General features: G+C 54.1%; 1 protein-coding gene and 1 non-coding gene across 3 annotated transcripts; one reads left to right on the top strand and one right to left on the bottom strand.

Annotated features, from left to right (window-relative positions):
* VANGL2 (VANGL planar cell polarity protein 2) lies at positions 1-27796 on the top strand. Of its 2 annotated transcripts, XM_033856393.2 has the most exons (9): positions 1-301; positions 12131-12153; positions 15391-15651; positions 15790-15910; positions 17824-18431; positions 19223-19359; positions 19873-20008; positions 23125-23356; positions 24178-27796. In XM_033856393.2, exons 3-9 carry the CDS (start codon positions 15581-15583, stop codon positions 24436-24438), a joined length of 1566 nt encoding a protein of 521 aa, XP_033712284.1. In that variant the 5' UTR covers positions 1-301; positions 12131-12153; positions 15391-15580; the 3' UTR covers positions 24439-27796. The 2 variants fall into 2 exon arrangements, with proteins under 2 accessions (XP_033712284.1, XP_033712283.1); XM_033856392.2 differs by lacking the exon at positions 12131-12153.
* On the bottom strand, positions 4106-4214 carry LOC117309665 (U6 spliceosomal RNA). Its single transcript, XR_004523973.1, has one exon. It is a non-coding gene; the product is annotated as a U6 spliceosomal RNA (small nuclear RNA).
* Positions 27797-27869: the final 73 nt, after the last annotated feature.

The following is a 27869-nucleotide window of genomic DNA, read 5'->3' as shown; positions in this document are numbered from 1 at the left end:
CCTCCGCCGGTTCCCGATCTGATTCCTGATCCCTGATTCCTTGATCCTTGGTCCCGCCATGGGAGCCTAAGCGCCCCGCATTCCCCCCGGCCCCCTGCCCCTGGGGCCCTGAGGGGGAAGAGACTGCGATCTGGGACGGAGAGGGGGCGACCAGACTCAGGAGCCCCCCTCTACACCCCCCCATCGTCCGCGCTGCCCGTCCGGGAGCGCGGAGTTCGTAGCGACCCGGAACGCTGCGGATACAAAGGCGCCGGACCGAGTGGGGCGCCGGCGGAGCCCACCCGGCAGTTCGCAGCGGCTGGTGAGTGCCGGGCCGAAGGGGCGCGGGCAAAGTTTGCAAAAAAAAAAAAGGAAACAGAAAAGGGGACAATCATGCAAGGGGCCAGGGGGTGCCCAGTCCCCCAGCGAGTGGGGTGGCGTATGGGGGAAGGGGGGCGCGGGGTAACCCCCTTCCGGTCCGTTCCCCCACTGCACAGCAGAGTGCCCCCCAACTTTGGGGAGAGGAAGGGGCGCGTGGGGAGGGGGCGGAGCCCGGGCCTGGAGAGCCGGGGACTTTCCTGGGCCCGGGGTCCGGCGCCCGGCGGGGGCCTTAATGTTACCGGGGGAGCCGGTTGAAGTCAAAGGCTGGGAGTGTGTGTTGGAGGTGGGGGGAGAGGCAGTGGAAGGATCGAAATCTGGAGGTGTTGGAAGGCGAAGGTGTTTAGGGGTGCATGCACACCTCAGAAGTGTGGGGAGGGCCGGGGGCAGGTATGCACTGAGGGTGTGATGTGGAGTCTGGGGAGACCCGCCCGAGGAGAGTATAGGGGGTGTTCGTGCAGATCGAGGATGGGGATGGAGGCCAGAGACCCGGACACTGTGTTATCTATCGGGGCCCAGAGGACAGGCGCCGGCATCCCTCTCTCCACTCATATTTACCCATTTCAGGGGCTGTGGGCTCTGCATTGGTGAGTTTTAAAGGCCTGGTGGAGCATTAATGTGCATGATTCTTTGTTTTTGTGTGTGTGTGCACCTTGACGTGCTGCGTGTTCCTGCAGGTGGGTTTGGAGATGAAGGTGTTTTTCTGTGCCTGAGTGAGTGTGCACCCAGGGAGGAGCTGACCATGTATCTGTGGTGTGTTTGGATATGTATTTATGGGTATACTGTGGGGAAGGGGTGTGTATCTATGTGTGTGAACTGGGTGGGGGTTTATGGGAAAGAGATAGACAGGTACTGAGGAAGGTGGGTGTGGGGCAGAATGGGGCATACCTGGATAGGTGTGTGTGCATCTGTGTACTGGAAAGGGATGCGAGTGAATGTGTTCTCTTGTGTGTAAAACCTGTGCTGATAGATAAGTACCAGCGTGTGCCTGCCACACCACACACAGGTGGTGTGTGTATTTCTGAGTGTGTATTGGGGGTACTGCCACTTGCCTCTGCAGGCAGATTTTCCTGGCAGAGAGCCCCAAAGGAGGGCTGCCTGGAGGATCCTGAGGCTTCTTGGATGGCCCTGCCTTGGTTTTGAGGGTAGTGCCTTAAGTATCTGAGACCTATGGGTGGGAGTGAGTGGGCCATTTTATGAGGTGCCTGTTTTGGACAAGGGTGTGTGTTGTGGGGAATAGGGAACAGGGGTTCAGGTTGTAGTCCTAGAGGAATCTGGGGGATTGGAGGAGTCAGGGAGAAGAAAAAGAGGGACATCCTCTTATTCCACCTTATAGGTAGGGTTCTAGTGCTTGGAGAGGCTACATTCTTGGCTTCCCAGCCCAAGTTCAGGCCCCTCAGGCCACAGTTTTCTTGTAAAGCCATCTTGGAGTTTGCTGTTTCAGAGTCCACAAACTGCCCTGCTTCTAGGATCCTATAGTTCCCGAGGAGTCTGGGATTTTGGTATGGGATGGAGGCCGGAGGAAGGAGAGCCGGTGCGTAACATCTTGGGTTCCCTTCCCAAGGGAAGGGAAGGGGTTGAGAAGGTAGCATGGGAGCTCTGGGGAGGGCAGTGGAGGGTGTTTCTTCAGGAGTGTCTGCAGGTGTGTCTGTGTGGTTTATCACACTTTCTTTTTGCTGGTGAGAAGCATGATTGGGATGGAGCTGTGGTCTGGGACCAGGTCTCAGGGTGAGGAATAGGGGCTGAGCTTGCCAGGAGGACAGTTGTCCCTGTGGTGGGGAAGGGGTAGGCACTCATCCAGGGCTGTACTCACCGTCATGATGGTGCGGTGGGAAGTGGATGTATCTGTCCCCAGAGAAGCAGCATCTACGTTCTCTGTCTCTTTCCCTCTCTCTCTCTCTTTCATTCTTTCTCTTTTGGGATGAAGAGAAGGGGCTGGCCATCTTTGGGATGCATGCCTTGTTTGCCCATCTCACTCTCAGTCATTTTCCTTTTGCTGCCAGAGGTTAGATCGAGGCACCCAGTTTTAGGAGCTGAGGCTGTGAATGCACAGGCCCATTAGGGTCTCTGGGTAATTCCCTAATGGGAGTTCCTAATGGGCATGTGCAATTGGAATGTTCCCTCTTTAGCCCTCAGGGCTCCCCACCTTTCTTAAGCCCCCAGATTAAGAGCAGAAAATGTTGGGACTAGGGGTGGGGCAGAGAAGGAAAAGACTGGATTAAAAAAAATGCATGATTGCCCCAAACCTGACACCTATCTGATGGGTAAGGTTCCCAGGGCGAGTGAGGTTCTTGCATCTAGGATGGTGTGCTCTGGGGTACCTTCCAGGGTACCTTGTTTGCTCCTGGCCTCTCACTGCATGCATGATGTATTATACTCGTGTGTGTTGGGGGGCTCTTCCAAGGAGGAGAGGACTTGTGGTCAGACATTAGGAAAGGCCGCCTCTGAAAGTACTTCATACTGGAACTAGTGGCCGCGTTGCCCCCTCCTCCCCCATTGTCTTGCTTCTGCCCTCTCTCCCCCTAATTCTTCTGGGACCGGCCTCTCTGGTGTGCCCCCTCTGCTTCTCTGCTCCTTTGAGATCTGAGGAAGGGCCCCCTTCCCTGTCCCTAGAGCAGGACAGACTTTTATCTGCTTACTTGGTTTCCAAGAGGTCCTTTCAGTTAGAGGGGGATCAACTTGACTAACAGAAGCTTTGTGGGGAACAGTGAAGAGATCTGGGATGCCCATCATCCCCTGAGCTTGAGGGTCTTCAGTTTTCCTTGGTATTCCTCCCTGAGCAGCTCCCCACACTGTGAGGCCAAAGGGAAGCGTCCAGCAGAGTTGCCTGGAATTAGTACTTAATAGTGTTGTGACATTGGGCAGGTTCTTAAAACCTATTCCTCAGCCTCTTAGATGTCTTAAGACACTATCCTCAAGACTGCCCTGGTGGTCCAGCGGTTAAAACTCTGTGCTCCCAGTGCAGGGGGCCCGGGTTCGATCCCTGGTCAGGGAGCTAGAACCCACATGCCACAACTAAAAGATCCTGCACGCCGCAACAAAGATCCCGCCTGCCGCAACTAAGACCTGGCGCAGCCAAATAAATAAATAAATATTTACAAAAAAAAAAAAAGGCACTATCCTCCCTCCCCAGATTGGGCCTTCCTCCAGGAACCTCTAGTGGCCTCCTTCCCTGGGTTTTAGCCTGCTCTTAAATTATAGTTTGACCATTTCCTAGTTCTGAGACCTCAGATAGAGTAGATAACTTTTGAAGCCTCACCTGTAAAATGGAGTTAATAATAGGCCCTACCTCTTAGGTTTATGAGGATTAAATGAAGTAATATAGAGAGAGTACTTCACACAGTGCCTGGCACTTGGGAAGCCCTCAGTAAACGTTACCTGGAATGGTTTGGGTTCTGACTGATGATTATTAAAGGCGTGAGTTCTGGGTTGGGGAGGAGAGCTAGGCCTTGGTTCTGCACTTCTTCTGGCAGACCATATTGGGCACTGCCTACTGTTTGCCAGGTGCTGTGTGAAGCACAAGGGATGGAGGGGTGAATAAGACTGGCTTTCATAGGGAAAATGTGCATAAACATGGCAATTCACTGAAACCCAGTGAGTAGTATATGGAGGTGTGTTCAGGAGGCCACCGGAAGAGCAAGAGTGCTTGGTCCTGGCATGGGTGTCAGCGAGGGTTCCTGGAGGAGATGTGACCTTAGCTGGATTTTTTTTTTTTTTTTTTTTTTTTTTTGCGGTACGCGGGCCTCTCAAAAATATGGAACGCTTCACGAATTTGTGTGTCATCCTTGCACAGGGGCCATGCTAATCTTCTCTGTATCGTTCCAATTTTTTAGTATATGCGCTGCCGAAGCGAGCACAGTTGGATGTTTTTTAACTGAGATGAAATTCACATCACATAAAATTAGACATTTTAGGGACTTCCCTGGTGGTCCAATGGTTAAGACTCTGCAAGGGGTGCAGGTTCGATCCCTGGTCGGGGAACTAAGATCCCGCATGCCGCGTGGTGTGGGCAAAAAAAAAAAAAAAAGAGCCATTTTATTATTTATTTATCTATTTGGCCACGCCGTGCGGCTTGTGGGATCTTAGTTCCCCGACTAGGGATCGAACCCGCACCCTCGGCAGTGAAAGTGCAGAATCCTAGCCAGTGGACCGCCAGGGAATTCCCTAAAATTAGTCATTTTAAAGTGAACAGTGGCACTTTGTACACCCACAGTGTTGTGCAGCTACCACCTCTATCTAAAAACACTTTCCTTATCCCCAAAAGGAAACCTGTACCCATTAAGGATACAAGTTAATGTATCCTCCCCATTCCTTACCTCCCAGCCCCTGGCAACCCCCAATCTGCATTCTGTCCCTATGGATTTACCTATTCTGCTGTTTTATATAAATGGAATTATACAATGTGTGACCTTTTGTCTTGCTTCCTTCACTTAACATAATTTTTTCAAGGTTCATCCGCGTTGTAGCATCACACCTCCACTCCTTTTCGTGGCTGAATCATATTCCACTGTGTGGACCAACCTTAGCTGGATTTAAAGGATGAGTTAGGCAGGCAGGGAGGGGCCTGGGGAGGGTGCTGCAGGTAGAGGCTGAGCATGAGCTAGAAGGAACCCGGGGTGCTGGTGAGCCACATGCTGCTGGTGTTATTGGATCTTGAAGTATTAACTGGGGTTTTGGCCTCAGTTTCCCTGCCTATAAAATGAAGTCCTTTGTGGTTGGCTGGGGCTGGAGGCATTAGGGAGAGGAGAGGCTGGGATATTTTATTGCCTCTTCTCAGAGTCTGGGTCGCAGATGGGACTTTTTAAAACTTGCTCTTTCTTCCTCTTTCCTGGGCAGCTCCCTCCAGTATGCATCTGCCCTCATCCCTGTGGGTACCCGTCTTCCTGTTTTACTGGGCATTGACTTCCCCTCTCTCTGAATTGACCTGAAATTTCTCTCACGCTCTCCAGGTGGGTAACCCTGTTCATGGGGAGATTTTGGTAGCAGAGGTGAAGGAAAAGGCCTGGGAGTAAATCCTACTCACACTCGTTCCCCAGCAGCCTTCCCTGTTTTTTTTTTTTTTTTTTTTTTTTTTTTTTTTGCGGTACGCGGGCCTCTCACTGCTGTGGCCTCTCCCGTTGCGGAGCACAGGCTCCGGTCGCGGAGGCCCAGCGGCCATGGCTCACCGGCCCAGCCGCTCCGCGGCACGTGGGATCCTCCCGGACCGGGGCACGAACCCGCGTCCCCTGCATCGGCAGGCGGACTCCCAACCACTGCGCCACCAGGGAAGCCCTTGGGCAACCTTCTGTCACCTCTTGTCTTGTGATGTGGAGAGAAATGAGGTGGGTCAGGAAGACTCTCTCCATCCCTTTCTCCACACTGCTTGGTTCAGAGTAGGAGGCAGAGGCCTTGTGTGGTGGCGCCCTTTGGAAATTAGGTGTTGCTGTGCTTGTCTGATGCCCCTGGCAAGGCTGGTAATTACAGACATGACAGCTGGGAACGAGTTTGGGAGAAGTGGGCTTAGAATCAGCAGAGCTGAGGATTTCCTGGTAATCAGGGTGGGGCAGTGAGAGGGGAGAGTGGGAAGAAGTTGGGGGCTGGAGTGGGGCGGGAGGCTTGGGGCCCCCTTCTCCTGCCACTCCACACACAGCTGAGCTTAGCGCCTGCAGGAGAGAAGGAGGTGATTAGAGCCCAGGCCCTGCCTCACTGTAAATGTGGAAGGAGGGAGGGGAAGAGAGAGGCTGGAGGATCCAGGAGCCCCTGAGGAAAGAGGCAGAGAGTGTGATGACGGGTTTTGGCTGCTCTCTCAGACCTGGGTGTGGTCTAAGTTAGAGAGGGACCGTCATTTGGGGGCTGGGCCAGCACTGTAGCCAAAGTGTTGTTTCCATCTTATTCTGGGTGGGGTCTTACTTCTCACAATGAGGTTATGGGAACAGGGAGTGAAGGGGATTGGCTGTGCACCCTCTATAGTAGAAAGAGGTGGAAAGTAACATTTTATTGAGCATCTGTTACATGCTTGACTCCGTGATATTCTGTATACATTATTTCATTGAACGCTCGACCTTCTGAAGTTGGCACAATTATCCCCATTTTACAGATAAGAAAACTGAGGTTTAGAGAGGGCAAGCAACTCATCTAAGATTACATAGCTCCTCAGAGGCTATGCTAGGTCTATCTGATGTCGTTTCTCTTCCGTTTCCCAAAGTGCTCTTTCCACCTTTCCCTCCTCTCATTTCATTTAGTTCAGGTTTTGTTCATTATTGCCTTTCATCTCGAACTTGAATAATTCCCCTACCTCCTGAAAAGCAGACATGAGTCCAGATGTCAGCCTGAGGAGTAGAGAACTCTACCCTTGAGGGAGGGTGTCAGTCTGCTGGAGGAATGGGGTCTCCTAGGAGGAGCACCTTGTTGTCACAGCCTGGGGCAGGCCTGCCACCTGGGCGGAACATCCCCGGGGGGCTGGCCTGTTCCTGTCTGCTGGGTCACTTCACATGTGGGAGCTCCGGCCACCATAACCCATGGAGTCTTGTTTTGATTGGAAGGGCCTGGCCCTCGTTGTCTGTAGAATTTTCCAGCAACCCCCTAACAATATCCCTCAGACCCCAGAGAGTTTCACCAGAGAGTTCGTGGCTCCCCCAGTCTGGCTAGAAGAGAGAGTGTGTCTGTGTGTGAGGGTCTGGGGAGGGGGCTCTGGCTTTTTCGGGTGAGTGGAGGTACACAGGAACAGGTGCTGAGCCCGAGGTGTGAATGCAGTAACTTGGAAAGCAACCGAGTGTGAACAGAAACACTTATTTTTGTCCCCTGCTTTACTCCAAGATTGGGGTGGCAGATTTAAGGGTTGGGGGATGTTGAGTCTCCTCAGAAAGAGTGAAAACCTCAGGTGGTGGGTTTGTCAAGACAGTGGGGGTTGGTTGGTGCTTGGGCCTTTCAGCTGGCTCGGTTTTCCTAGATAAGAACCGGCTGATTTACCAGGTCAGAGGCCCTGGAGTGAAGCAGGAGGAGAAGGTTTTCAGAACGGGGAGACCCAGGGAGAGCCAGGCCTGCCACCCGCACCCCTAGTCACACGGCGTCTTGCACCCTTAGGCCCTCCCTACTGCTTTCCCCACACAAACCGACCTTTGTTGCCAGGGTCCCCACGTCACAGCTGTCCCCGTCCACGTGCAGACCTGAGGTTGGCTGACTCCTCATCCCGAGGGGATGCTTTCTACTTGCCCCCCCTCCCGCCGAGGCGGGCGCTGGGTGAGCAGGCTTTGAAGGTCTCTTGGAGTCAGGGACAGGTGGGGCCCACCTAGGACAGTAGGCTAAGAAGAGGCGGAGGCATTTTGTTTTCCGTGAGGGTGGGCATGTGGAGCGCACAGGAGTTGGCCTCTGGGTCAACGTGGCTTGCCCGCCTCCCGTTGTCCACCTTCTCCTGTCCCTGGGGACAACTCAAGGTGCCTATTTTCCTTCTCGGCTCTTCCGCAGCTTACGTGGTGGGCACGTAGGGGCTGGTCCTTTGCCCTAGCTGAGGGAGGAAGAAGCTCAGAGCCTGGTGGGTGGGAATTATGGGGCCTGCTCATTGGTGAAAATTTAACAGAGCATCCAGGCATCTAGAAGCCCCGGTTACCTTCTCCCCAGCTTAGCATCCTGTCTCCCCTCTGGCTTCCACCTGGGACAGATGCCAAAGGGATTACTGGCCCCTTCTACCGAGCACTCCTTCCTCCCACCCAGTGTTCCTTTCCAGACCGACTGGGAATGGGTCTGGGGGAGGCAGGGGATGCAGCGCTATGGTGTGTGTGCAACATGCGTGTACTTGTGTGCAGTGCGTTGGGGGCAGGGACTTTCTGAGAGCCGGGGTGGGGGTGGGCGTGCTGGAGAGAAAGCAGAGCAGGTCTTTACAGAACCTGCCTGGCCAGGGTGGGTGGAGCTGGGCGGGGCAGGCAGGAGCCATTCCAGGTTTCAGAGGGGGAATACGAGGTGTACACGTGCCTGTGTCTGTGCTTAAGTGTGTCTGTGGATTTGGAGGGTCCTCGGTCTCCCCCTCTGCTTTAGATCGAGAGAAATTAAGGAAGTAGGTGGAGAAGGGCTTGGTTGTGGCTTCCCTAGCTCCTCTGCAGTTAGAATGCAAGCTCAGGTATCCTGGCCGGGAGCCCGATCCATGGGCCCTCCCCGGCTGTGCTCCTTGCACTGGGGTCTGGTGGTGAACAGCTGCTCTGGAAGCATAGACTGTCTGCATGACCCAAGCACAGCTCTTCCCCTGCTACTCAGCCCAGTGAGGAGAGGGAGCCTGCCCCCTGCCCCAGGGCTCTAAGGAGGGGGAGCTCATGTCTGGGGCCGTCCTGGGAGAGTGCCCACTAACAGGGCAGGGGCGGGGCTTTGTGCCAGCTTTTGGACATCTGCTTCCGGCTCTTTCCTAGCCCTCAGCCCACTGAGATCCAGCTGTTCTCTCTGGCCTCCTGGACAGCGCTGTCACTTAAGGACACAGGGGCCTTTTTCAGGGTACAGGAATGGGGGGGGGCAAAATCCCATTTTTGGTCTAGGGCCTGGGGCTGGTCCTGGCCCACTTTGTGCCTTAGTTCTTTTCGTGGTAGGGAGAACCCAGCATGGGCCTCCTGGGATGCAGGATTCGTCCGTGGCGCAAGGCTGGATGGGAATGAGGAAGGAACACTGAGATCCTCGGTCAGGAGCGGTCGGTGGGTGGAGGCAGAAACCAGCCCTTACAGGGGAAGGGGCTCTTCAGTCTCAACTGTCTCAACAAGCTTAGGCCTGTCTAGTCTCTGTCCCTTTGTCACTGAGGAAAAGGGGGTAGGGCAGGAGCCAGCGAATTCTCTCCTGTCCTGGCCATCTTATAGTCTTGGCTATTCCAGGAACCAGAGTCCAGGAGGAGTGTCGTGGAGGAACCTGGTCTCACTCCAAGAGGAGCATGCCTCAGAGTCAACAGTGTTAGTGAGATCTTTCTAACAGTGGAGGCCAGAAAGGGCTGCCTCGGATGTACTACCATGAGCTAGCACCCTTCTTTCTTCGGGCCCTACCTTTTTATCTGTAAAACTTGGGGTTGCACCTGGAAGGCCTCTTCTAGCTTAGTGCTGGGACCTACCGAGAGTTGGGTGGGTCAATCCACTGTCTCCTCCTGTGGTGGTGGGGGGCGTGGAGAACGATGTGGGCACAGTCAGAGGTTCTGGAACCTCCCTCTCCTCCCTGGGAGCTTGTTAGGTGCTGCATTTTCCTCCCACATCGGACACCTCCTGCCTCTACCAGTGTCTGACAGGGCGGCCTGGATTGAGCACATCCGTGAAACTCAGGGAGTGATGTGGCAAAGAGGAGAAACCAAGTGGGACAGTTAGTTGTGACTTGGAATCTGCTCTCCCTCACACTAGCTGATGTCTTGGCAAGGTGCTTGGTCTCTCTGGGCAGATCTAGCTCCTTGGATACTGGGCTGGGAGATGGGACTTCTGGTGCCCCCCAGGAGGGTGGGCATCCAGCACTTTGGGTGGAACTCACATTGATATCCTTGGACAGAGGCAGTGGTAGGTGAAGCTTAGGGAGCCATGGGGCTGGGGGCCCACATGTCCACACCTCCCATGATTTGTAGTGGGGAAGAGGGTGCAGGGCACATGCAGTAAGACTTAGGCTCTTGTGTAGGAATCAGAGACCTTTTCAAAAAAATTGAAGTATAGTTGACTTACACTGTTGTGTTAGTTTCAGATGTACAGCACAGTGTTTAAGTATTTTTGAAGATTATAGGAATCAGAGACCTTTAATGGGCAAGGGTCCACAGACTCCTCTGCAGGAAGGGTCTAAAGAGGTGATATGCCCATTTCCTTGCATCCAGGCAGGACCACCCTTCCCCATCCTGGCCTGAGGAGAGGAAGGCCATTTGTTTAAAAACTGGCCCTATCGGAGCACTGCTCCTGTAGGATGAAAACTTTTGGCTTCCTGTCCTCTTTCTTATCTTCTTCCCCCCTCCAGCTGGAAGTGCATTCTGAAATCCCACACAAGCGCCTTCCGCTGCGCCTCGGGTCTGGAACTCCCAGCCCTGTCCTCGGTAAGGACGAGGAACTGCAGGCGCCCTTTCTGAGTGCATGTTTGTGTTCTGTCCCCTCCCCACCTTCTTCTCTACCTGGTTGCCCTGCTCCCACAGTTCCTTCCGCCAGCCCGATCTGGGTCCTGTTTCTGCCTCCTTTCCCCACCCCAGGCCTGAAAGGAGCTGGGACTGGGTGGTGGGATAGCCCCGGGCTAGAGCAGCAGGGGGAGGTGGTGACCACGCCGGCGGCCGTCTGGTCATTGGTCCTCAGCATGCGCCTCGCGTGGGGCTGCCTGCGTCTGTGTCCGAGGCCTTGTCTGCCTAGGCTGCTCCTCTGAGTGGGGCAGTGGGGAAGGGGCTAGTCTTGGTCTGACTTTTGGCCAACACAAACCCCTCCGATGCCTCCCACCCCACCCAGGGCCTTACTCCCTTTGCCTGTTGCCGGGTTTTGAGTGTATTTTTTCCAGAGGCCTCTGATTGTTTCCTGAAGAAACCCGATCCCAGAGCTCATACAAAAGCTGGGGCCGCCAGAGGAGAAACCCCATTCTCTCCCCCTCTGTCCCTACCCCCCCACCTCTATAACCTCTCTCGCTTGGGATGCTGGGTATGGGTTCCAGGACCTGGCTGCCATCACCTAGGCAACAGGGGGCTTTGGTTGCCATGGTGATCAATGTGGGAGAAGCTGGGCAGCAGGGACAAAAGCCCCCACATTTCCCCCCCCAGCCCTCCTCCCAGTCCTCTTGGGATGATACTGAGACACATTCCATTAATTTTATTTCTGAAAGGCCTTTGGAGGGGAGAAGGGTCTCCTTTTTGTGACGGCCGCTCTCTTCCCTCCCACTCTCCTCTCTGGCCAACCCCAGATAATCCATGGTTGGTTTGAGCAGGGGACCGGGTGAGTGTGTTTGTGTGTCTGGGGTGGGGTGGGGGCAAGGTGAAAAGCAATGGAACACATTCCCTTTTACAGCCTCCCACCCCCCAAACCAGGGCACTCCCTGCCCTGCAGCAAGTCTGGACTTCCCTCCCAGTCCTGTCATGCCTCCCACATTTCCACTTGTTGATCTCATCCAGCGATCCCCTCCCCCACTCTCTTCCCTGGGAACGCTGCCCACCCGGGAGACCCTCCAAACCCCTGATTCCTGAGACCGATTAAACAAGGGGAACTTCTGCCCTTCTCTTTGCTCACCTCCCATCCTTCCCCACAGCCTCTCCAGTGCTTGGATTAGTTCCCTGGGGTATTTGAGGGGACAGCAGGCAAGGGCCTCAGAAATTGGGTTCATTTTTGGCCCCTCTCTTTGGTAGGGGAGGAAGGAGCATGTTTTGGTGCTTTCTGGGCACCTTGAGTTGGGTTGGTAGGGGTGGGAGAAGCAGGCCAGGGGAGCTGGGTTTATGTTGGGTCTTTAATGAGTAGCTGGGAGGAAGGTAGGGAGCTTTAGGCCAGGGCAGCTTAGAACAAAGGGCTGGGAGGGGACTGGCACCCTTGTCTGGTTTGAAATTTATCTGTAGGGGAAGTACAATGGCATCAGCTTCCCTCCTGGGTGTGTTTGAAGTGGTGGTTCTGGTCTGGTGTGTGTGTGTGTGTGTGTGCGCGTGCGCGTGCGCGTGTGTGTGTGTGTGTGTGTGTGTGACTTTAGTTGTACAAGCAGCAGGATTTATTTATACCACCTCTTTCCCAGGTCTCAGAGGAAGCATCTGGGGATTAGAGTAGGAATGATCCTGAAGCCAGAGTGTATTAATTGCTTAACTTATTACTTGCTGAGCAGTTTATTAAAGTACTTCTTTTACCCCCAGGATACGTACAGCAACCGCACGAGGTGTGTATCATTTTCCCTATTTTACCAATGAGCCTACCAGGCTGCCAAGCACAGAGAAGTTAAGTAACTTGCACATGGTCACACAGCTCATCAGTGGGACAGTTAGGCTTGGAATTCAGACACTTGGCTGCAAACCCCAGGCTCTTTTTGCTGTTGGCTCAGGCAGACATGAGAATTCAGGCTGGGGAGATGGAGAGTCTGGGTTCTGGTGTCTCTGTCTGGACTGGAGTCCATGGCAGTCCTTTTCGTCTTTATTTCTCCACCTGTCTCACTCTGTAACCCAGCTCTCTTTGAACCTCCTGGTGAAATTCAATTTTTAGGAGGATGACTAGAAAGAATAAGCTGAACCACAGCAAGAGAGCTGCAGGTGATGTGTCTGGACTGTATCAGGGACTAGACCAGTAGAATGGGTTCTTGGGGGAGACGGGGTAGTGGAGCCCAACATGTAATTAACAGACAGGGAGATGAACAGGGCCTTGTTTGTAGCAAAGGTTTTTAGAAAGGTTTAGGGTGGGTTAAGGTCCTGTGTCTCTGTTTTCCTAAGTATGTTTCTGTCACACACTTGCCTTGACATGGGGCTACTGACAGACATCACTAGGCCGTGGAGTGCCTCCACGTAACTCTGTTAGGAAGATAAATGAATGGATTTAGCATTGATTTCACCTCCGTACAGTCGTTGCAGTTTCCCTGAGAGTCAGGTGGGTATTAGTTACTTGCTATCTGCCCATGGGAAGGCGGTAGATACAAATATGTATCAATCGTAGTTCTTATTCTCAAGTTACTGATGGTTCAGTTCAGCTAGAGAAAAGTTAACAACTACATAAAGCAAATGAACGTACCTGACCTCTGGCAGCACCCGGCTGATTTTATTCCTACCTTGAAACGCTCTAATTCTTGGCTGCATGACAGCCACTCTTCTGGCTTCCAGGCTCCTCTGGCCTTGCCTTCTCAGCCCCTTTGCCTGATCCCTTTCCTCGGACACGTTTACATATTGGAGTTCTCAGGGACCCCCTATTTAACCCTCTCCCTGGGTAATCTCATCCATTCCCTTAATCTTGCACGCCATCCATACCTCCAGCTCAGACTCTTTTCTGAGTCCAGGACACCAGCTGCCTGTTCCACAGCCTGTCTCACAGCCATGAACTCAGCACACTGGAAACTGAACTCACCAACTTCCTCCCCAGTCTTCCCACCTAATAATGGCACGACCACCTACTCTCTTGCTCAGGCCAGAGATCTTGACGTTCCCCTCCCCCTCACGCAGTCCAATTAAGTCCTGTTGGTCCTACCACCAACATATGTCGCAAAAGTGACTATTTCCCATCTCCTCTGCTGCTCTGCCCCATCCAAGCCTCACCACTGTAGTCGCTTTTTTGTTTTACAATTTTAATTTTATTTATTTATTTTTGGCTGCGTTGGGTCTTCGTTGCTGCACGCGGGCTTTCTCTCGTTGCGGCGAGTGAGGGCCACTCTGCATCGCGGTGTGCAGGCTTCTCACTGCGGTGGCCTCTCTTGTTGTGGAGCGTGGGCTCCAGGCATGCGGGCCTCAGCAGTTGTGGCACACGGGCTCAGTAGCAGTGGCTTGCGGGCTCTAGAGCGCAGGCTCAGGAGCTGTGGCACACGGGCCTAGTTGCTCCGCGGCATGTGGGATCTTATCTGACCAGGGATCGAACCTGTGTCCCCTGCATTGGCAGGCAGACTCCTATTCACTGCGCCACGAGGTTAAGCCCAGTAGTTGCTTCTTTACTCATCTCCCTACTTCTGCTTTCTCCTCTCTCCAGTCCATACCTGCATAGCTAAAACCCTTTGCAGGCTTCCCATGAGCTCTTCCCCTGACCCATGGAGTTTGCAATAAGCCGGACCCCGGCCACCTCTTCAGCCTCACCTTCCACTGCCCTCTCCCTTCCGCAGCTCCGGCTCCACTGGTCCACCCAACTCTACTGCCTTTGGCCTTCCACGGGGGATTCTGAGCTCTGCAGGCTTTGCCCTCCGCTCTGCCTGCTTAACTCCTGTGCTCTTTCAGGCTTGGCTGTTGCTTTCTGGAACCACTCAGTTTAAACGAGCCCCGCTCCCCAGACTTGCCTGTCATACTGTCCTCATTATTCTCCTTTCATCACTGATGTAGTTAGTCGTGTATACTCACCTGTTTACTTGTTTAGCGTGCACCTGCCCCGCTAGATTGTGAACTCAGGGTCTTTTCACCACTGTACCCAGGGCCTAGCAGGGTACATGGTTCCTAGAAGGAGCCTAAGCAAGAGCTGGTGACTCAGCGAGTGAAGGTAGGAAATGACTGCTCAGTGCGCGGGGATGATGATGGTGGGGTCGGGGTTGGAGGGGAAGATGTAACATTGGGTGCTGGGGGAGGGGGGGGCTTTCGTGAGGGGGTAGGGGCTGCGCTCTGAGGAATGAGCAGGATTTGGCTGAGCGTGAGAGAGGAGGCGAGAAGGAGAGGTCCTTCTCCCTGCAGAATTAGAAGGTGAAAGTATAGAAGAAAGATGCTGCCCCTCGGTAAGCTCATGACCTTGCCTAGTCCAGGATGTTAGGTTGTCAGAGAATGATTTCTACCCGGCTTTTCCTCCTGCCCCCCACCACGTGATCCGTAGTTTCCATTCCTTACCCCCGCTTTGTGAGCACACAAAAGCACACACACGCACACACACACAGCCTCAGGGGGAGCCGCCAACTTGACCTGGCAGTAACTGTGGGTGTGTTTGCCGTAGATGCTGGGGAGCGGATGCCAGGAGAAGCAGCCACAGGCAGTCCCCTGTGGGCACACTCAGAACTTATGAGCGGGAGGAGATGAGGGGAGAGAAGGAGAGGCTTGGGGCAGCCTCTGGGCAGAGCTAGCTGCCTCCTGCTATGGTCTCCACTGGTCCAACCAGTTGGCCTGGCCAGAACCTGCCTTCTCCAAGTCTTAGTTTTCCTGGCTGAGAATAGGAAAGCATTGCCTGGTTCTCCCCAGCAGGGGGTCCAGTGTTGGGTCATTCTGGGTGGCCTTTGCTGGCCCTCTTCCCCCACCCCTGTGCCCTGGGCACAGTCTGGGGGTGCTCTTTCTAGGAGGCAGGGCAGGAGGAACTGGGCCCACTGGACAGAGCAGGAAGCTGGGTGCAATATTCTCAGGTAGTGGCAAGGCTGCCCTGAGCTTCCCGCAGCCGCCTCTTGGGGATGGCCTTCCTCTCCACTCTGACCCCACGGAAAGCTCCGGCTCCCCCCTAATCAGCTGCTTCCTCTCCTCAGGACGGCCGCTTGATTTTCTCTGAGACCAGCCCACCCGTCCAGCAAAATAGAGTCCCTCAGGGTGACGGTTGATTTTCTAAAGGTGCCCCTTGGCCTGAAGAAGTCGGTGCTAAAGGAGGTGGCAGTGGGGCCCCCCAAAAGGCCCCAGCCTGTGGCCCTGGAGCGCTACAAGGCGCGGCGTTCAGACGCCATGGACACCGAGTCCCAGTACTCAGGGTATTCGTACAAGTCGGGCCACTCCCGCAGCTCCCGCAAGCACAGGTGGGTGTGCGTGGGGCGTGACGCAGGTGGGGGGAGGGGTGGAAGCATGCACAGGGGTGATGGACCGGGGGTGGCTGCGGAGAAACCCGGGTCCTCCCCTTGACCTCATGTGCCTGTTCCCCTGGCCTCCTGCTGCAGGGACCGTCGGGACCGACACCGCTCTAAGAGCCGAGACGGGAGCCGTGGGGACAAGTCGGTGACGATCCAGGCTCCAGGGGAGCCCCTGCTGGACAATGAGTCCACGAGAGGGGATGAGCGGGTGAGCGTCAGGGGGATGAGGTCTAGGCCAGGTGTTTTCCAGACTGATCCTTGGAGAAGTTAGAGGTCCATGAGAAAGGGGAAGGGCCTGGAAACCTGGTGTCTTCCGACAGAGACCAGATCAGGGAGGGCATCTTGTGTCATACTTCTGCCAAGTGTCCCAAGCCAGGACCTTGTTTCAGTAGAATGCAGTAGAATTTCAGTAGAATTCAGAGATCCCTTTGGAAGCAGCAGCCTCTTTCGTCTTTATGACCCATGTGACTTGGGCTGTGTAATGGGAATCGCCTGGCTCCTCTGGGCTCAGGCCCGCCAGTTAGGGGGTTGGGAATCTGGAGTGGGAGGGGCTGGGGGTGTGGCAGCCTTGAGTTCTCCTTGAGCCTAAAGGCATGGGCACTCCAGCGCTCTCTGGTGTCGGACTCTAGAATAGCACCTCTGGTCTTAGGGTAGGTGGGAGGAGTCGATGGAGAAAGGGGAGGGAGAAGAAGTGAGCCTGGAGAGACGGAGGAGGTTCTGCAAGAGAGTTCTCTGGGACAGGGCTGAGCAGGTTGCTCCTGGTCTAGCCTCTCTGGCCCACTGTGTGCACCTGGCAGGGAGGTCAGGGGGCAGAACCCAGTGCGGGCAGAAGGCAGAGGCAGGATTTGAGTTGACTGTGAGGTTGTCCAGGTCTCATTCCTCCTTTTCTTTCTTCTTGGGAGCATCTTAGGGGGCTGGAGACTTCACAGGACATCTCTGTGACTGACACTGGGGATTCCTGGGTCTTGGGAGCAGATCACTACCTGAGGGAAATGTTCTTTCTCTCTCTTTCCCAATCCCATCTTCTCCCAGAGACCTGGCCTCCTGAATTCTTGAAATGACCCTGAGACCTGATCAGCTCCTGTTGTTGACGATTCCCCAGGCCCCTGATGCTTGGAGTGCCTAGGCAGTGTGACTGAGGGTCATATTAGGGTTCCCTGAGCTGAGAGCAGGCAGCGCCTCCACTTTTCATCTTCTGGTCAGACTCTTCTCCTTTCCTCGGGGAGGAGATTCTTCCACCCCCTAGTCGCTGACCCTGCCAGGCAGTCTCCTACACTCCCCATTCTGTGTCTCTGTCCTGTAGCCTGAATCCCCTGGGTGTCAAAATGTGACTCCATATTCCCAGACTGTCCACGAGTTAAGGGTGTAGGCACGGATGACCACTGGTGGCCTTGGGGCTCCTCTGAGGGATGGCATCCAGCCCCTGCAGAGAAACCGCTTGAGTGGACCACACTCAGAAGGGCACCAGGGGACCTCAGCCTATCCACCCACTTGCCTCCGGGAACAGGCAGCCCCTGTGTGGTGGGCATTCAGATGGCCCAATAGAGCCAGCCAGGCGGACCAGAGACCCAGAGTGGCCCCGAGTCCGCACTGCATCTCACATGCCCCTCATTAGTCACTCACCTTCTCCAACCCTTCCTCCTGGTGTCCTTTTCTCTTCACCACGCTGCCTTTGTCAGGTCCCTCCCTTAACTAGAATCCTTGAGTGGCTCTCCGTACTTGGAGGATAGGTACCTGTTGCTTATCCTGGCCTTGCAGGTGGCCTGCTCGAGCCTGCCCGCTTTGCCTGGAGAGTCTGACCTCGGATCCCAGTCTCTGGCTGAGCGGCTCCCTGGCATCTGTCTTGTACCCTCTGCTCTGAGGGTACGTGGGTAGTTTTTTGCTGTCTGGCTGATGGCATGAAGCTCCCACAGGGCCCAGGTCTCAGATGCCCCATCTCTGCAGAGGCCAGGCTTGGGCATGCCATGGAGCTCAGTAAATACTTTGATGGCCGCATGTTTGTTGATTACCTTCTCTTCTCCTCTCCCTGCTTTGCTCTCTGTCTTCTCTCCGCTCACCTTTTCTCCTGTGTCCCTGCCTCCTCCTCCTCTCCCCACATTGCTGCGGCCCCTCCTGATGCAGGACGACAACTGGGGGGAGACGACCACAGTAGTAACGGGCACCTCGGAGCACAGCATCTCCCATGATGACCTCACGCGCATCGCCAAGGACATGGAGGACAGCGTCCCGCTGGACTGCTCCCGGCACCTGGGCGTGGCGGCGGGGGCCACGCTGGCCCTGCTGTCTTTCCTCACGCCGCTGGCTTTCCTGCTGCTGCCCCCACTGCTGTGGCGGGAGGAGCTGGAGCCGTGCGGGACGGCCTGCGAGGGCCTCTTCATCTCCGTGGCCTTCAAGCTGCTCATCCTGCTGTTGGGCAGCTGGGCCCTGTTCTTCCGCCGGCCCAAGGCCTCTCTGCCCCGTGTCTTCGTGCTGCGTGCCCTGCTCATGGTACTCGTCTTCCTGCTTGTCGTCTCCTACTGGCTCTTCTACGGCGTGCGCATCCTGGATGCCCGCGAGCGCAGCTACCAGGGTGTGGTGCAGTTTGCCGTGTCGCTGGTAGATGCCCTGCTCTTCGTGCACTACCTGGCCGTGGTCCTCCTGGAGCTGCGCCAGCTCCAGCCTCAGTTCACGCTCAAGGTCGTGCGCTCCACCGACGGGGCCAGCCGCTTCTACAACGTGGGCCATCTCAGGTATGGGCGCGTCGGGGCAGGCAGACGGGCCTGGGGAGGAGGCTGAGAGGACCGTAGGGTAGGAGGGTGTGATGGTGGGGCTGGAAGGGACGGGTTAGGAGGGCTGTGTGGGACGGAGTTGCGTACTCTGCACATCCTAGGTTTTCAACAGCGCTTGTCAGGCTAAGGGTCCTGGAGCAGGTAAGGCGGGAGTCAGGAGTTGGGAGTGAATAGATGAACAGACAGTTAGGGATCGGGGATCTTAGAGAGGGATGGACCAAAGAGGATAAAGGTTTGGGGCATGAACAGGGGCTTTTTAGAATCATGTTTCTAGCTCTTTCTCGGAGGCACAGCCTCTTGAGGGCACTCAGTCAGTGGTCACAGAGATGAGCTGGCCAGAGGAGGGACTCCCCCCCAGAGGAAAAGATAATGAGGAGAGTGCTTCAGCCCCCCTAAACTTGTGGGCAGGATGCCCGCCCTGGCCATCCAGAGCATCAATAGCACCTCCTGGTCCTGCAGGGAATCTTGAGGGGAGAATGATGGAGGGGAGGAAGTGATCCTTGGCTGGGGACCCTGGCCCAATGCCCTTTCTCCCCTGGGCTTCAGCACGGCAGGGAAGGACTGGCAGGCCCAGCCCTGGGGAAGGCTTGGGAGCCTGGTAAGTAGACCTCAGGCCCTGAGCCAGGCTCCTTGGAAGCAGCTTGTCCCTGCCCTCTGTCCTCTCCTGCCCTGCCAACCTGCCCTGATGTGTCCCTCCCCCTGCGCCCCTTGTCTGTCCGTTCTCCCTCCCCCTCCTGCCGTGTCCCCCACAGCATCCAGCGCGTGGCAGTGTGGATCCTGGAGAAGTATTACCATGACTTCCCTGTCTACAACCCTGCCCTCCTCAACCTGCCCAAGTCCGTCCTGGCCAAGAAAGTGTCTGGCTTCAAGGTGTATTCCCTCGGAGAGGGTGAGCGGCCCTGCTCCTCGGCCTCCTGGTCTCCTCCCAAGCAGGATTCCCAAGTTCCTGCCTCCTGTTTCTCTTTCCCCCTTCTTCCCTTGCTTTCTCCTTTCCCCAGCCCATGTCCCAGCCCCTTCTGTTCTGTCATTTCCCTTAACTCCAGGTGGCTGGTCTTAGCTGCTGACTCTACTTGCTGTCCCTTTATGCTATGGTGCATCCCCTTAATCTGGCTCCTCTGCGTCTGCTCATCAGCCCTGGTCCTAAGCCCTGGCTCTCTGAGCCCCAGAACCTCCTGCACTGGGGCGGAACATGTGCGGGACTCCTGCCCTCTGGTGCCTTCCTTGTTGCTTTCCTGTGGGCCTCTCCCAGACGCGGCCAGGAGGGTTGGGAACGGGAGGTGTTGCTGGGGTGTGGACACAGCTTCCTCTGGATGCGTCAGGTTGCTGGCTCCAGACTTCCTGGAGCGAGAAAGGAGGCCACGCTCTGAAGTGGCCATCCCCTCTCTCTCCTGCTCCTGTGCAGAAAACAGCACCAACAACTCCACGGGCCAGTCCCGGGCTGTGATTGCAGCAGCGGCCCGGAGGCGGGACAACAGCCACAACGAGTACTACTACGAGGAGGCCGAGCATGAGCGGAGGGTGCGCAAGAGGAGGGCCAGGTGGGTCCCTGGGGGAGGAGGGGTTGCTGGGGGCTCTTGGGTGTGGATAGGCTGGGGAGAGGAAGACCATCGGCTTCTGTAACTGCTGATGATATGGGTGGGGTGTGTGCATTCGCTTTCTGTTGCTGCCTTAATAAATCACCATGAACCCGGTGCTGCAAACACCCCACACTGATTGTCTCACAGTCCCATGGGTCAGGCACGGGTGAGCTGGACCCTCCACTCAGGGCTCATGGGCTGAAATCAAGATGACTGTCATTTGAGCCTGAGTCCCCTTCCAAGCTCACTGGTTGTTGGCAGAATCAGTTCCTTGTCACCTGGACCCATAGGCAGTTCACCTTTTCCTCCGGGCCAGCAAGACCAGGTCTGTCTCTGACTTCTGCCACCAGCCAGAGAAAACTCTGCTCTTAAAGGGCTCATGTGATGAGACCAGACCTGTCAGGATAATCTCCTTATTTTAAAGTCAGCTGACTCAGCACTTTCATTGCATCTGCAAAACGTACCAAGATTATTGGTTTTTTTTTTTTTTTTTTTGCGGTACGCGGGCCTCTCACTGTTGTGGCCTCTCCCGTTGCGGAGCACAGGCTCCGGACGCGCAGGCCCAGCGGCCATGGTTCACGGGCCCAGCCTCTCCGCGGCATGTGGGATCTTCCCGGACCGGGGCACGAACCCGTGTCCCCTGCATTGGCAGGCGGACTCTCAACCACTGCGCCACCAGGGAAGCCCAGTACCGAGATTATTGGATAACCAGGGGATGGGCATCTGATGGAAGTGGACGGGGCATTTGAATTCTGCCTACACAGTGGAGCAGGGACTGTTAAAGGATGTGAGCCTCCCTGGCGATGGCAGAGATTGAGGCTAGACTAGCCCTCCTTCCAGTAGATCTTGTAGGCTTGCTCAGCAGATGGTACATTTTTACCTGCAAAAAAATACCATATGCTAACACATATATATGGAAACCAAAAAAAAAAAAAAAAAAGATCATGAAGAACCTAGGGACAGGACGGGAATAAAGACGCAGACCTACTAGGGAATGGACTTGAGGACACGGGGAGGAGGAAGGGTAAGCTGGGACAAAGTGAGAGAGTGGCACGGACATATATACACTACCAAACGTAAAATAGATAGCTAGTGGGAAGCAGCCAAATAGCACAGGGAGATCAGCTCAGTGCTTTGTGACCGCCTGGAGGGGTGGGATAGGGAGGGTGGGAGGGAGGGAGACGCAAGAGGGAAGAGATATGGGAGCATATGTATATGTATAACTGATTCACTTTGTTATAAAGCAGAAACTAACACACCCTTGTAAAACAATTATACTCCAATAAAGACGTTAAAAATTAAATAAATAAAATAAAATAATATCCATTTATTTCCCGGGGGAAAAAAAAATGAGGTTCTAGTGCCCATATCTTGGTAAATTCTTAAACGCTGTCCTCACTTCTCCTTTTTTCCTGTTCACATTGTTATGTGAATGCTAGTTGTGCCTGAAGATTCTTTCTTGGTGCTTACTGTTTGCCAGGGCCCACCTTGGTCTGTTGGGATTTCCACGGAGGAGGAGCAGAGGGTCATGGAACTCTGCCCTTCCTCCCACATGATCTCCAGACTTCCAGGGAGAAAGGTAGCCCTGACCCTGTTCTTACATGAGGCTGTAGTGGACTGAAGGTCAGCAGCTCCATTTCTGTGACATTCCAGCAAGTCTCCAGTTGTCTCAGAAAAGGCCCTCGTGGGAAGGAAACCGGAGATGTTCCTTTCCTCCTCTACCTTTGCCCTGACTAAGGTCTTTGGATCTCCTGTGCTGCCACCACCATAGGGGACGCTTGCCTTCCCCATTACCTTGGTCGTAACTAGGAGAAAACTGTTTCCCTTGGTTCAGATCCTGAGTCAAAAGGATCTTTTCAAAAGAAACTTTACTGAGACACTTGGGGGAAGCAAAAGAATAAACAGAGACATGGTAGACTTACACAGATCCACACGTTTACTTAGCCCAGAATCCCATCCTAAGCTGCTTGAAGTCCCCAGGTTCCTGGGTTTCCGGATACTGGTATTGTTTTGTATGTCTGGTATACTGGTATTGTTTTGTATGTCTCTATGCTTTTAATGTAAATTGGCTTCTTTTCCCTGCTTCCCCCTTAACAGTATATTTTTGAGATTCACCCTTGTCTGTATATCTGGTTTGTTGCATCTCATCACTGCAGAGTACTCAGAGAAATCTTCCACCATCCTGACCAATATTTGGATGACGGTCATCTTCCTAATTTTTTCCATTTTGATGAATAAGTAGTATCTTATTAACATTTTAATTCTCTGATTACTATCCAGTGACTACTTCATCTCTTTTTCAGTCTTTCAGGTCTCTTACGAATTATTTGTTCACTCCTTTGCCCATTTTCTTTGCTGTTCTTACCTCTTCCTTCTTGATTTGCAGCATATATTTTGCATTACCTCTGCCCACCCCAGGTGTTAGTTAATGTTGCCCATGCTGTCCTGGTTGAATAGACATCTGTCATTTTGATGTAGTTATAGCTATTAATTTTTCACCCACTGAAGTGTGATTTGGCGGGTCTTAAGAAGGCTTTTTCTAGGGTTTGATCCATAGTTGTCTCTCTGGGTTTGACACTAGATTGTCCTCCTTGGGTCCCTGGGCTGAGCTCACTGAGCACTACAGCTGTTTCCTATCCCTAGAGGGGGAAAGACCCTCCCCATCTACCCAGCTGCACACATGCATGTTCACATGCACACACACAGCCCCCAAAGCCTGGTTCTTTTTTTTTTTTTTTTTTTGCGGTACACGGGCCTCTCACTGCTGTGGCCTCTCCCGTTGCGGAGCACAGGCTCCGGACGCGCAGGCTCAGCGGCCATGACTCACGGGCCCAGCCGCTCCGCGGCATGTGGGACCTTCCCGGACCGGGGCACGAACCCGCGTCCCCTGCATCGGCAGGCGGACTCTCAACCACTGCGCCACCAGGGAAGCCCCAAAGCCTGGTTCTTGACTCCAGTTGGGTGCGTATTGCTTCAGGGAGAGCACAAAAGCCTGACCTCGCTCAGGCTGCTGGAGGGCTGAAGCTGGGGGGAAGATGAGAGGTTGGCGTCTGGTCCATACTCCTCATGTTCCCCAGGCTTGTGGTGGCCGTGGAGGAGGCCTTCACTCACATTAAGCGGCTGCAGGAAGAGGAGCAGAAGAACCCCAGGGAGGTGATGGACCCACGGGAGGCAGCCCAGGCTATCTTCGCATCCATGGCCCGTGCCATGCAGAAGTATCTTCGCACCACCAAGCAGCAGCCTTACCACACCATGGAGAGCATCCTGCAGCACCTTGAGTTCTGCATCACTCACGACATGACACCCAAGGTAGGCCCATTCTGCCCCCGGCATCCTTCCTCTTTCCCCAGTTCTGGCCCCTTCCTTTCCACTTCCTTCTCCCTTATTCTCTCACCTCCTTCCGTACCCTCCATCCCTCTCTCTCTCATCTCTACCTCTGTATAGTCTCTTCTGTCATCCGTACTCCATCCACTCCATCTCTGCATGGGGTAAAGTTCTTAGGTGGTGAGGAGAACAGGGAGTTTCAGGACCATTTTGGGAATGGTTGAGACCTATTTCTCATCTCTGTAGGGGTTCCGGAATTTTCAGATCCAAACTCCCACCTTTACCTCTCTCACCTCCAGAAGATGTTCTTTGCACTGTGCTCTTTTTGAGCCATTCCCACCCTTCAGCTCTACGGCCAGCTTCCTAGACTTGCATCCCCTGAGCCATCTTTGGGGAACAGGTGATTAAACATGTTGCACTTTAACTGTGACACCTTTAGCTTTCTGCTGGTGCAGCCCTGCTGGACGTTACCCATACGAGCAGAAGGGAGAAGAAGGAAGGACGAGGGAGGGCTTGCCCAGGTCATAGCAGGTGCCAGGGATGAGGGGTCAGGAGAGCTGAGTCCCAGCCCTGACCCTACTGAGCCGTATCACCTCCGTGTGCTCCCGATCCCTCATTGATAAACTAGGGTCCGAGGCAGATGATCTCAGGCCCTTTCCTGCTCTGACATTCTGAGATCGTTTGCAGAGAGTGAGCCTGGGGACATCTTGGTGGTCTTTGGAAGCTGTACCCCCCGAGGGGTAAAGGAGGGTGGGTGGGTGGGTGGGAGGGAGAACTTCCTGTGAAGTCCCTTCTCCCTTCCTCAGGCCTTCCTGGAGCGGTACCTGGCGGCTGGACCCACCATCCAGTACCACAAGGAACGCTGGCTGGCCAAACAGTGGACACTGGTGAGCGAGGAGCCGGTGACCAACGGGCTCAAGGATGGCATCGTTTTCCTCTTGAAACGCCAGGACTTCAGCCTGGTGGTCAGCACCAAGAAGGTCCCATTCTTCAAACTCTCTGAGGAATTTGTGGACCCCAAGTCGCACAAGTTTGTCATGAGGCTGCAGTCTGAGACCTCGGTGTGACTGTGCAACAGCAGGGGGAGTGGGAGACGCGGGGGGCTCCTGAGGGTGGTGGGGGCGTGGCCCTCAGGCCCTGCCATGTTCCTGCCACCTTCTTCCTCTTGCTCTAGTTTTTTTTTTCTACTTGAATTAACCACCCCCCCCCCCACCTGTCTCCTCCCCTCTTCCTTATTTACCCTATGTGAACCTGGAGAGACCATCCTTCTGTCAACAGTACCTGGGAAATTCCCTCTCCTTCTCCCACCCCCGTCACTTTTGTATCACTCCCGGCCCTGCAGGAACCAGTGCCTCTCTCCCTCTCCTTTCCCCGGGTGACAGTCTCTTCTGAAAGGGCACAGGGCCCACCTGAGCCCCACTCTCGAACCCAGGTTCTTATAAGCAGTTCTATCCAGCGGCCCCCAAAAGGGTTTCTCTGGGGGGCTCCGATCTGACTCCAGAGAGCCACGGTGCCAAACTCCTGAGCAGCACTACCTGTGGCCTCCTGGCGGCAGGTGGATCTGCTCCCCCTGCCCGCTCACCCCAAGCCGGAGTTCTTGGGCAAGGATCCTCCTGCATCCTCCTACACAGCCCCAGAGTCCGGGGCCTCCCTGCCAGGGTTATTTGCTTCCAGCTGTTTGAGCCTCTCTCCCCCATCCACACATATTCAGAGCAAGGGAAGATCCCATCCTTTACCCTGACATGTCTACCTTCCATTTCTGATTTGTGTGGTCACGTGTGACCACAGGCAAACTGAGATGGAAACCCTCTGTGACCACTTTTCCTGGGCCCTGGGGGACAGACAGTACCTTTCTTCCAAGAGGTCTTTCCTGTGCAGCCCCTGGGGGAAGGTCGGGAGGGAGCCCCGTGAACATCGCTGACCCCTACCCTCTGAACTTCCTTCACCTGTGTTCCCACCATGGTGGGATGGGTCTCCCCCTTCCCAGTGAAGGATGCCACGTAGACTCCTATACAGAATTAGTGGCTTGCAGACCCTGACCCACCCTGGTGATCCCAGCCAAATGTTTTTCTTTCCTTCACCAGCCATCCCCAGTCTTGCTGTCTCTTCTCTCAGCTCCAGAGACCTGTTGCCTCATCTCTTTTTTGGGGGGAGCCAGCAGCCCCTCCTTATCCCCTGCCTTAAGTCCACTTCTTTGCCTCAGGGGTCTCTTTTCCTTGGCCGGCCAGGGTCCCCCCCTGTTCCCTCACTGCCTGGTTTTCTGGGCTCTGGTCTCCCTCTGTATTGGGGTGAGGGACCGAGATTGCTGCCCTTGATGGGTACTTAGCCCCTCACCCCATTTAGCTTCCGTAGTCTTTGCACCCAATCTGAATTCTTGAGCAAAATTTGCTGGCCTTCTAATACTTACTTTCACTGTAAATCTGAGCCTTTAGATCAGACACCCTTAAATTATGTAGTTTTAGCCAAGGGGAGCAGAACTAAGAAGTACTCACATACCTCCAGCCAGCACCCATGTTGGGGAGCATTCTGGTGGCTGGGCTGGAGCAGTCCCCTGGGCCAGTCCTCAGAATAACTCACAATGCCCCCTTAGAAGCCCGTCTTTCCCCTGGAAAACCCATTGGTTCTTGCCTTGCAGAGTGCACCCTGGGCTAAGATCCCAGTTGATCTCTTACCAGGGAGTCTTCTTCTCTGTGTCGTGGCAGCCCTGGGCATGATGGAGATTGTTCCTCCTGCTGTCCTTTCTGAAAAAGCACATCTTTCCACACACCACTTACTAGAGAAGGGTTCTTCGGCCAGTGCTTACCTTGTCTGCACTTGGGTGGATTATGGGGCTGACCTAGGCAGCGCCTGGAGGTCAGCCTTGGGCTGGGGCTGTGGGTTTGGGGATAAGCCTGAGTGAGATACATCCTGTCCTGGGGGTCCTGGGAAGGTATTTTTTCCTTCTCTTCAAAGACCTGGTTTCAGAGGAGTCCCTTCTCGCTCACATTTCTAAATACCTCACTATCCTGGAAAATGGGGCCTGGATGGTGGTTGGGGTCACTGCCTTTGTGGGCAGGAGTGGGATGTGGTGTGGTTTGAGGAGGAGTTGGGGTGGGGAGAGGGCAAGTATTTGGGATCAGAGTCGCTGCCCTAGGTTAGGGGCGGGGGAATGTTTATTTTAAGAACCTGCCATGTTTTTAATCACTGTGATTTTTTTCATTCCCTTTTCCTAAAACAAAAAGACATTTTTTCCCCCCGACTCTCTCTCTAAGCACTAAGGGCTGTGACTGAGAATGGTAGTGTTTTGGTCCTTTGCGTCAGAACTGTGGTATCTTTGTGTTCTTTGATTATTGTTATTATTATTTTTTGAAATGTCAGGATGAATTGTCAAGTGTATGGCTGTGTTTGTCGTTTGCTTCTCCTATATGGGAAGTTGTCTTCATGCTGTGAACTGCTGTGGGGTGTGCAGCTGACTCAGTCCCTCTGAACAGTGTCCCCCACTTTGCCTGTCCCAACACATGCTGGATTTGCTCTTTCTTCCCCCGTGGGGGTGTTGCCCACCCATTACCACCCGTGCCCCATATGCCACCATCAGGGATGCTGTGGCTGGGTCTCTCCAGTGCTCTTTTCTATGACTACGTGGCATCCTAGCTCATCCCCACAACACCTCCCAGACCTTCCTTTTCACCACCTTGGAAGGCTGGTCCTCCTTCCCTCCACACCAGGATGCTGTGCCTCAGTCCTTCACCTACCTCGCCACTCTGCCGCCGTCCCCATTTGTCCCTTTCTCTTAAACTACTCTTCATGCTCTCTCTTTCTATTCTTGTTTATTTCCCGTTAGCTTCTCCTTTTGTCTTCCCACCCCCCTCCATTTCAGCCCTTACCTTTTCACTTCCCCATTCCCACCTCAGTCCCGTTGCAAACCCTGACACAATAACTGTCATGAGACATTGGGATCCTTTCTCATCTGAAACGTCTGTTTCCCAGAGTTTGTGCTTCTCTTCTTCTCTGTTGGGCCCGGATGAGCTCCCTTGCCCCTCTGTGGTGTCTGTCAGTCTGTCTTCTTTTTCCTCTGCCCTCCCCATGGGGCAGCATCTGCTGATGGATTCGGTCCTGGTGTGTGATTGTTGTGATTTGTTCTTCTGTGTGTGAAAGGAAGAGGAATTTTTGAGTTCCTTCCAAGTGAGATTGTATATGTAGAATTTTCCACTGTTGGATCTAGATTTTTTTTTTCCTTTTTTTGGGTTACAGAGCTGAGACCTTGTGCATGCATGTAGAAAATTGTAAAATGTAAATTCTTTTTTTTAATATATAAAAAGCTTGTTTTTACAGTTTGCAGTGGATCTAAACATTATGACAATTTTAGGGATTTTTTTTCTTAAACATAGGAACTAAAACTGTACAAATTTTTTAATATAAAATAAAGACATTTGACTTTTGTGGGGGCATTCTGTTGTTTTCTTCTTTTTTTTACAGGAGTAAAAAGAGCCAAAGAGGGTCAAGAAAGAGTGAATGTATG

Source organism: Tursiops truncatus, chromosome 1 (assembly GCF_011762595.2).
Source record: "Tursiops truncatus isolate mTurTru1 chromosome 1, mTurTru1.mat.Y, whole genome shotgun sequence".
In the NCBI taxonomy this organism is placed as follows: domain Eukaryota; kingdom Metazoa; phylum Chordata; class Mammalia; order Artiodactyla; family Delphinidae; genus Tursiops; species Tursiops truncatus.
This window is presented reverse-complemented; position numbering and strand designations above follow the sequence as displayed.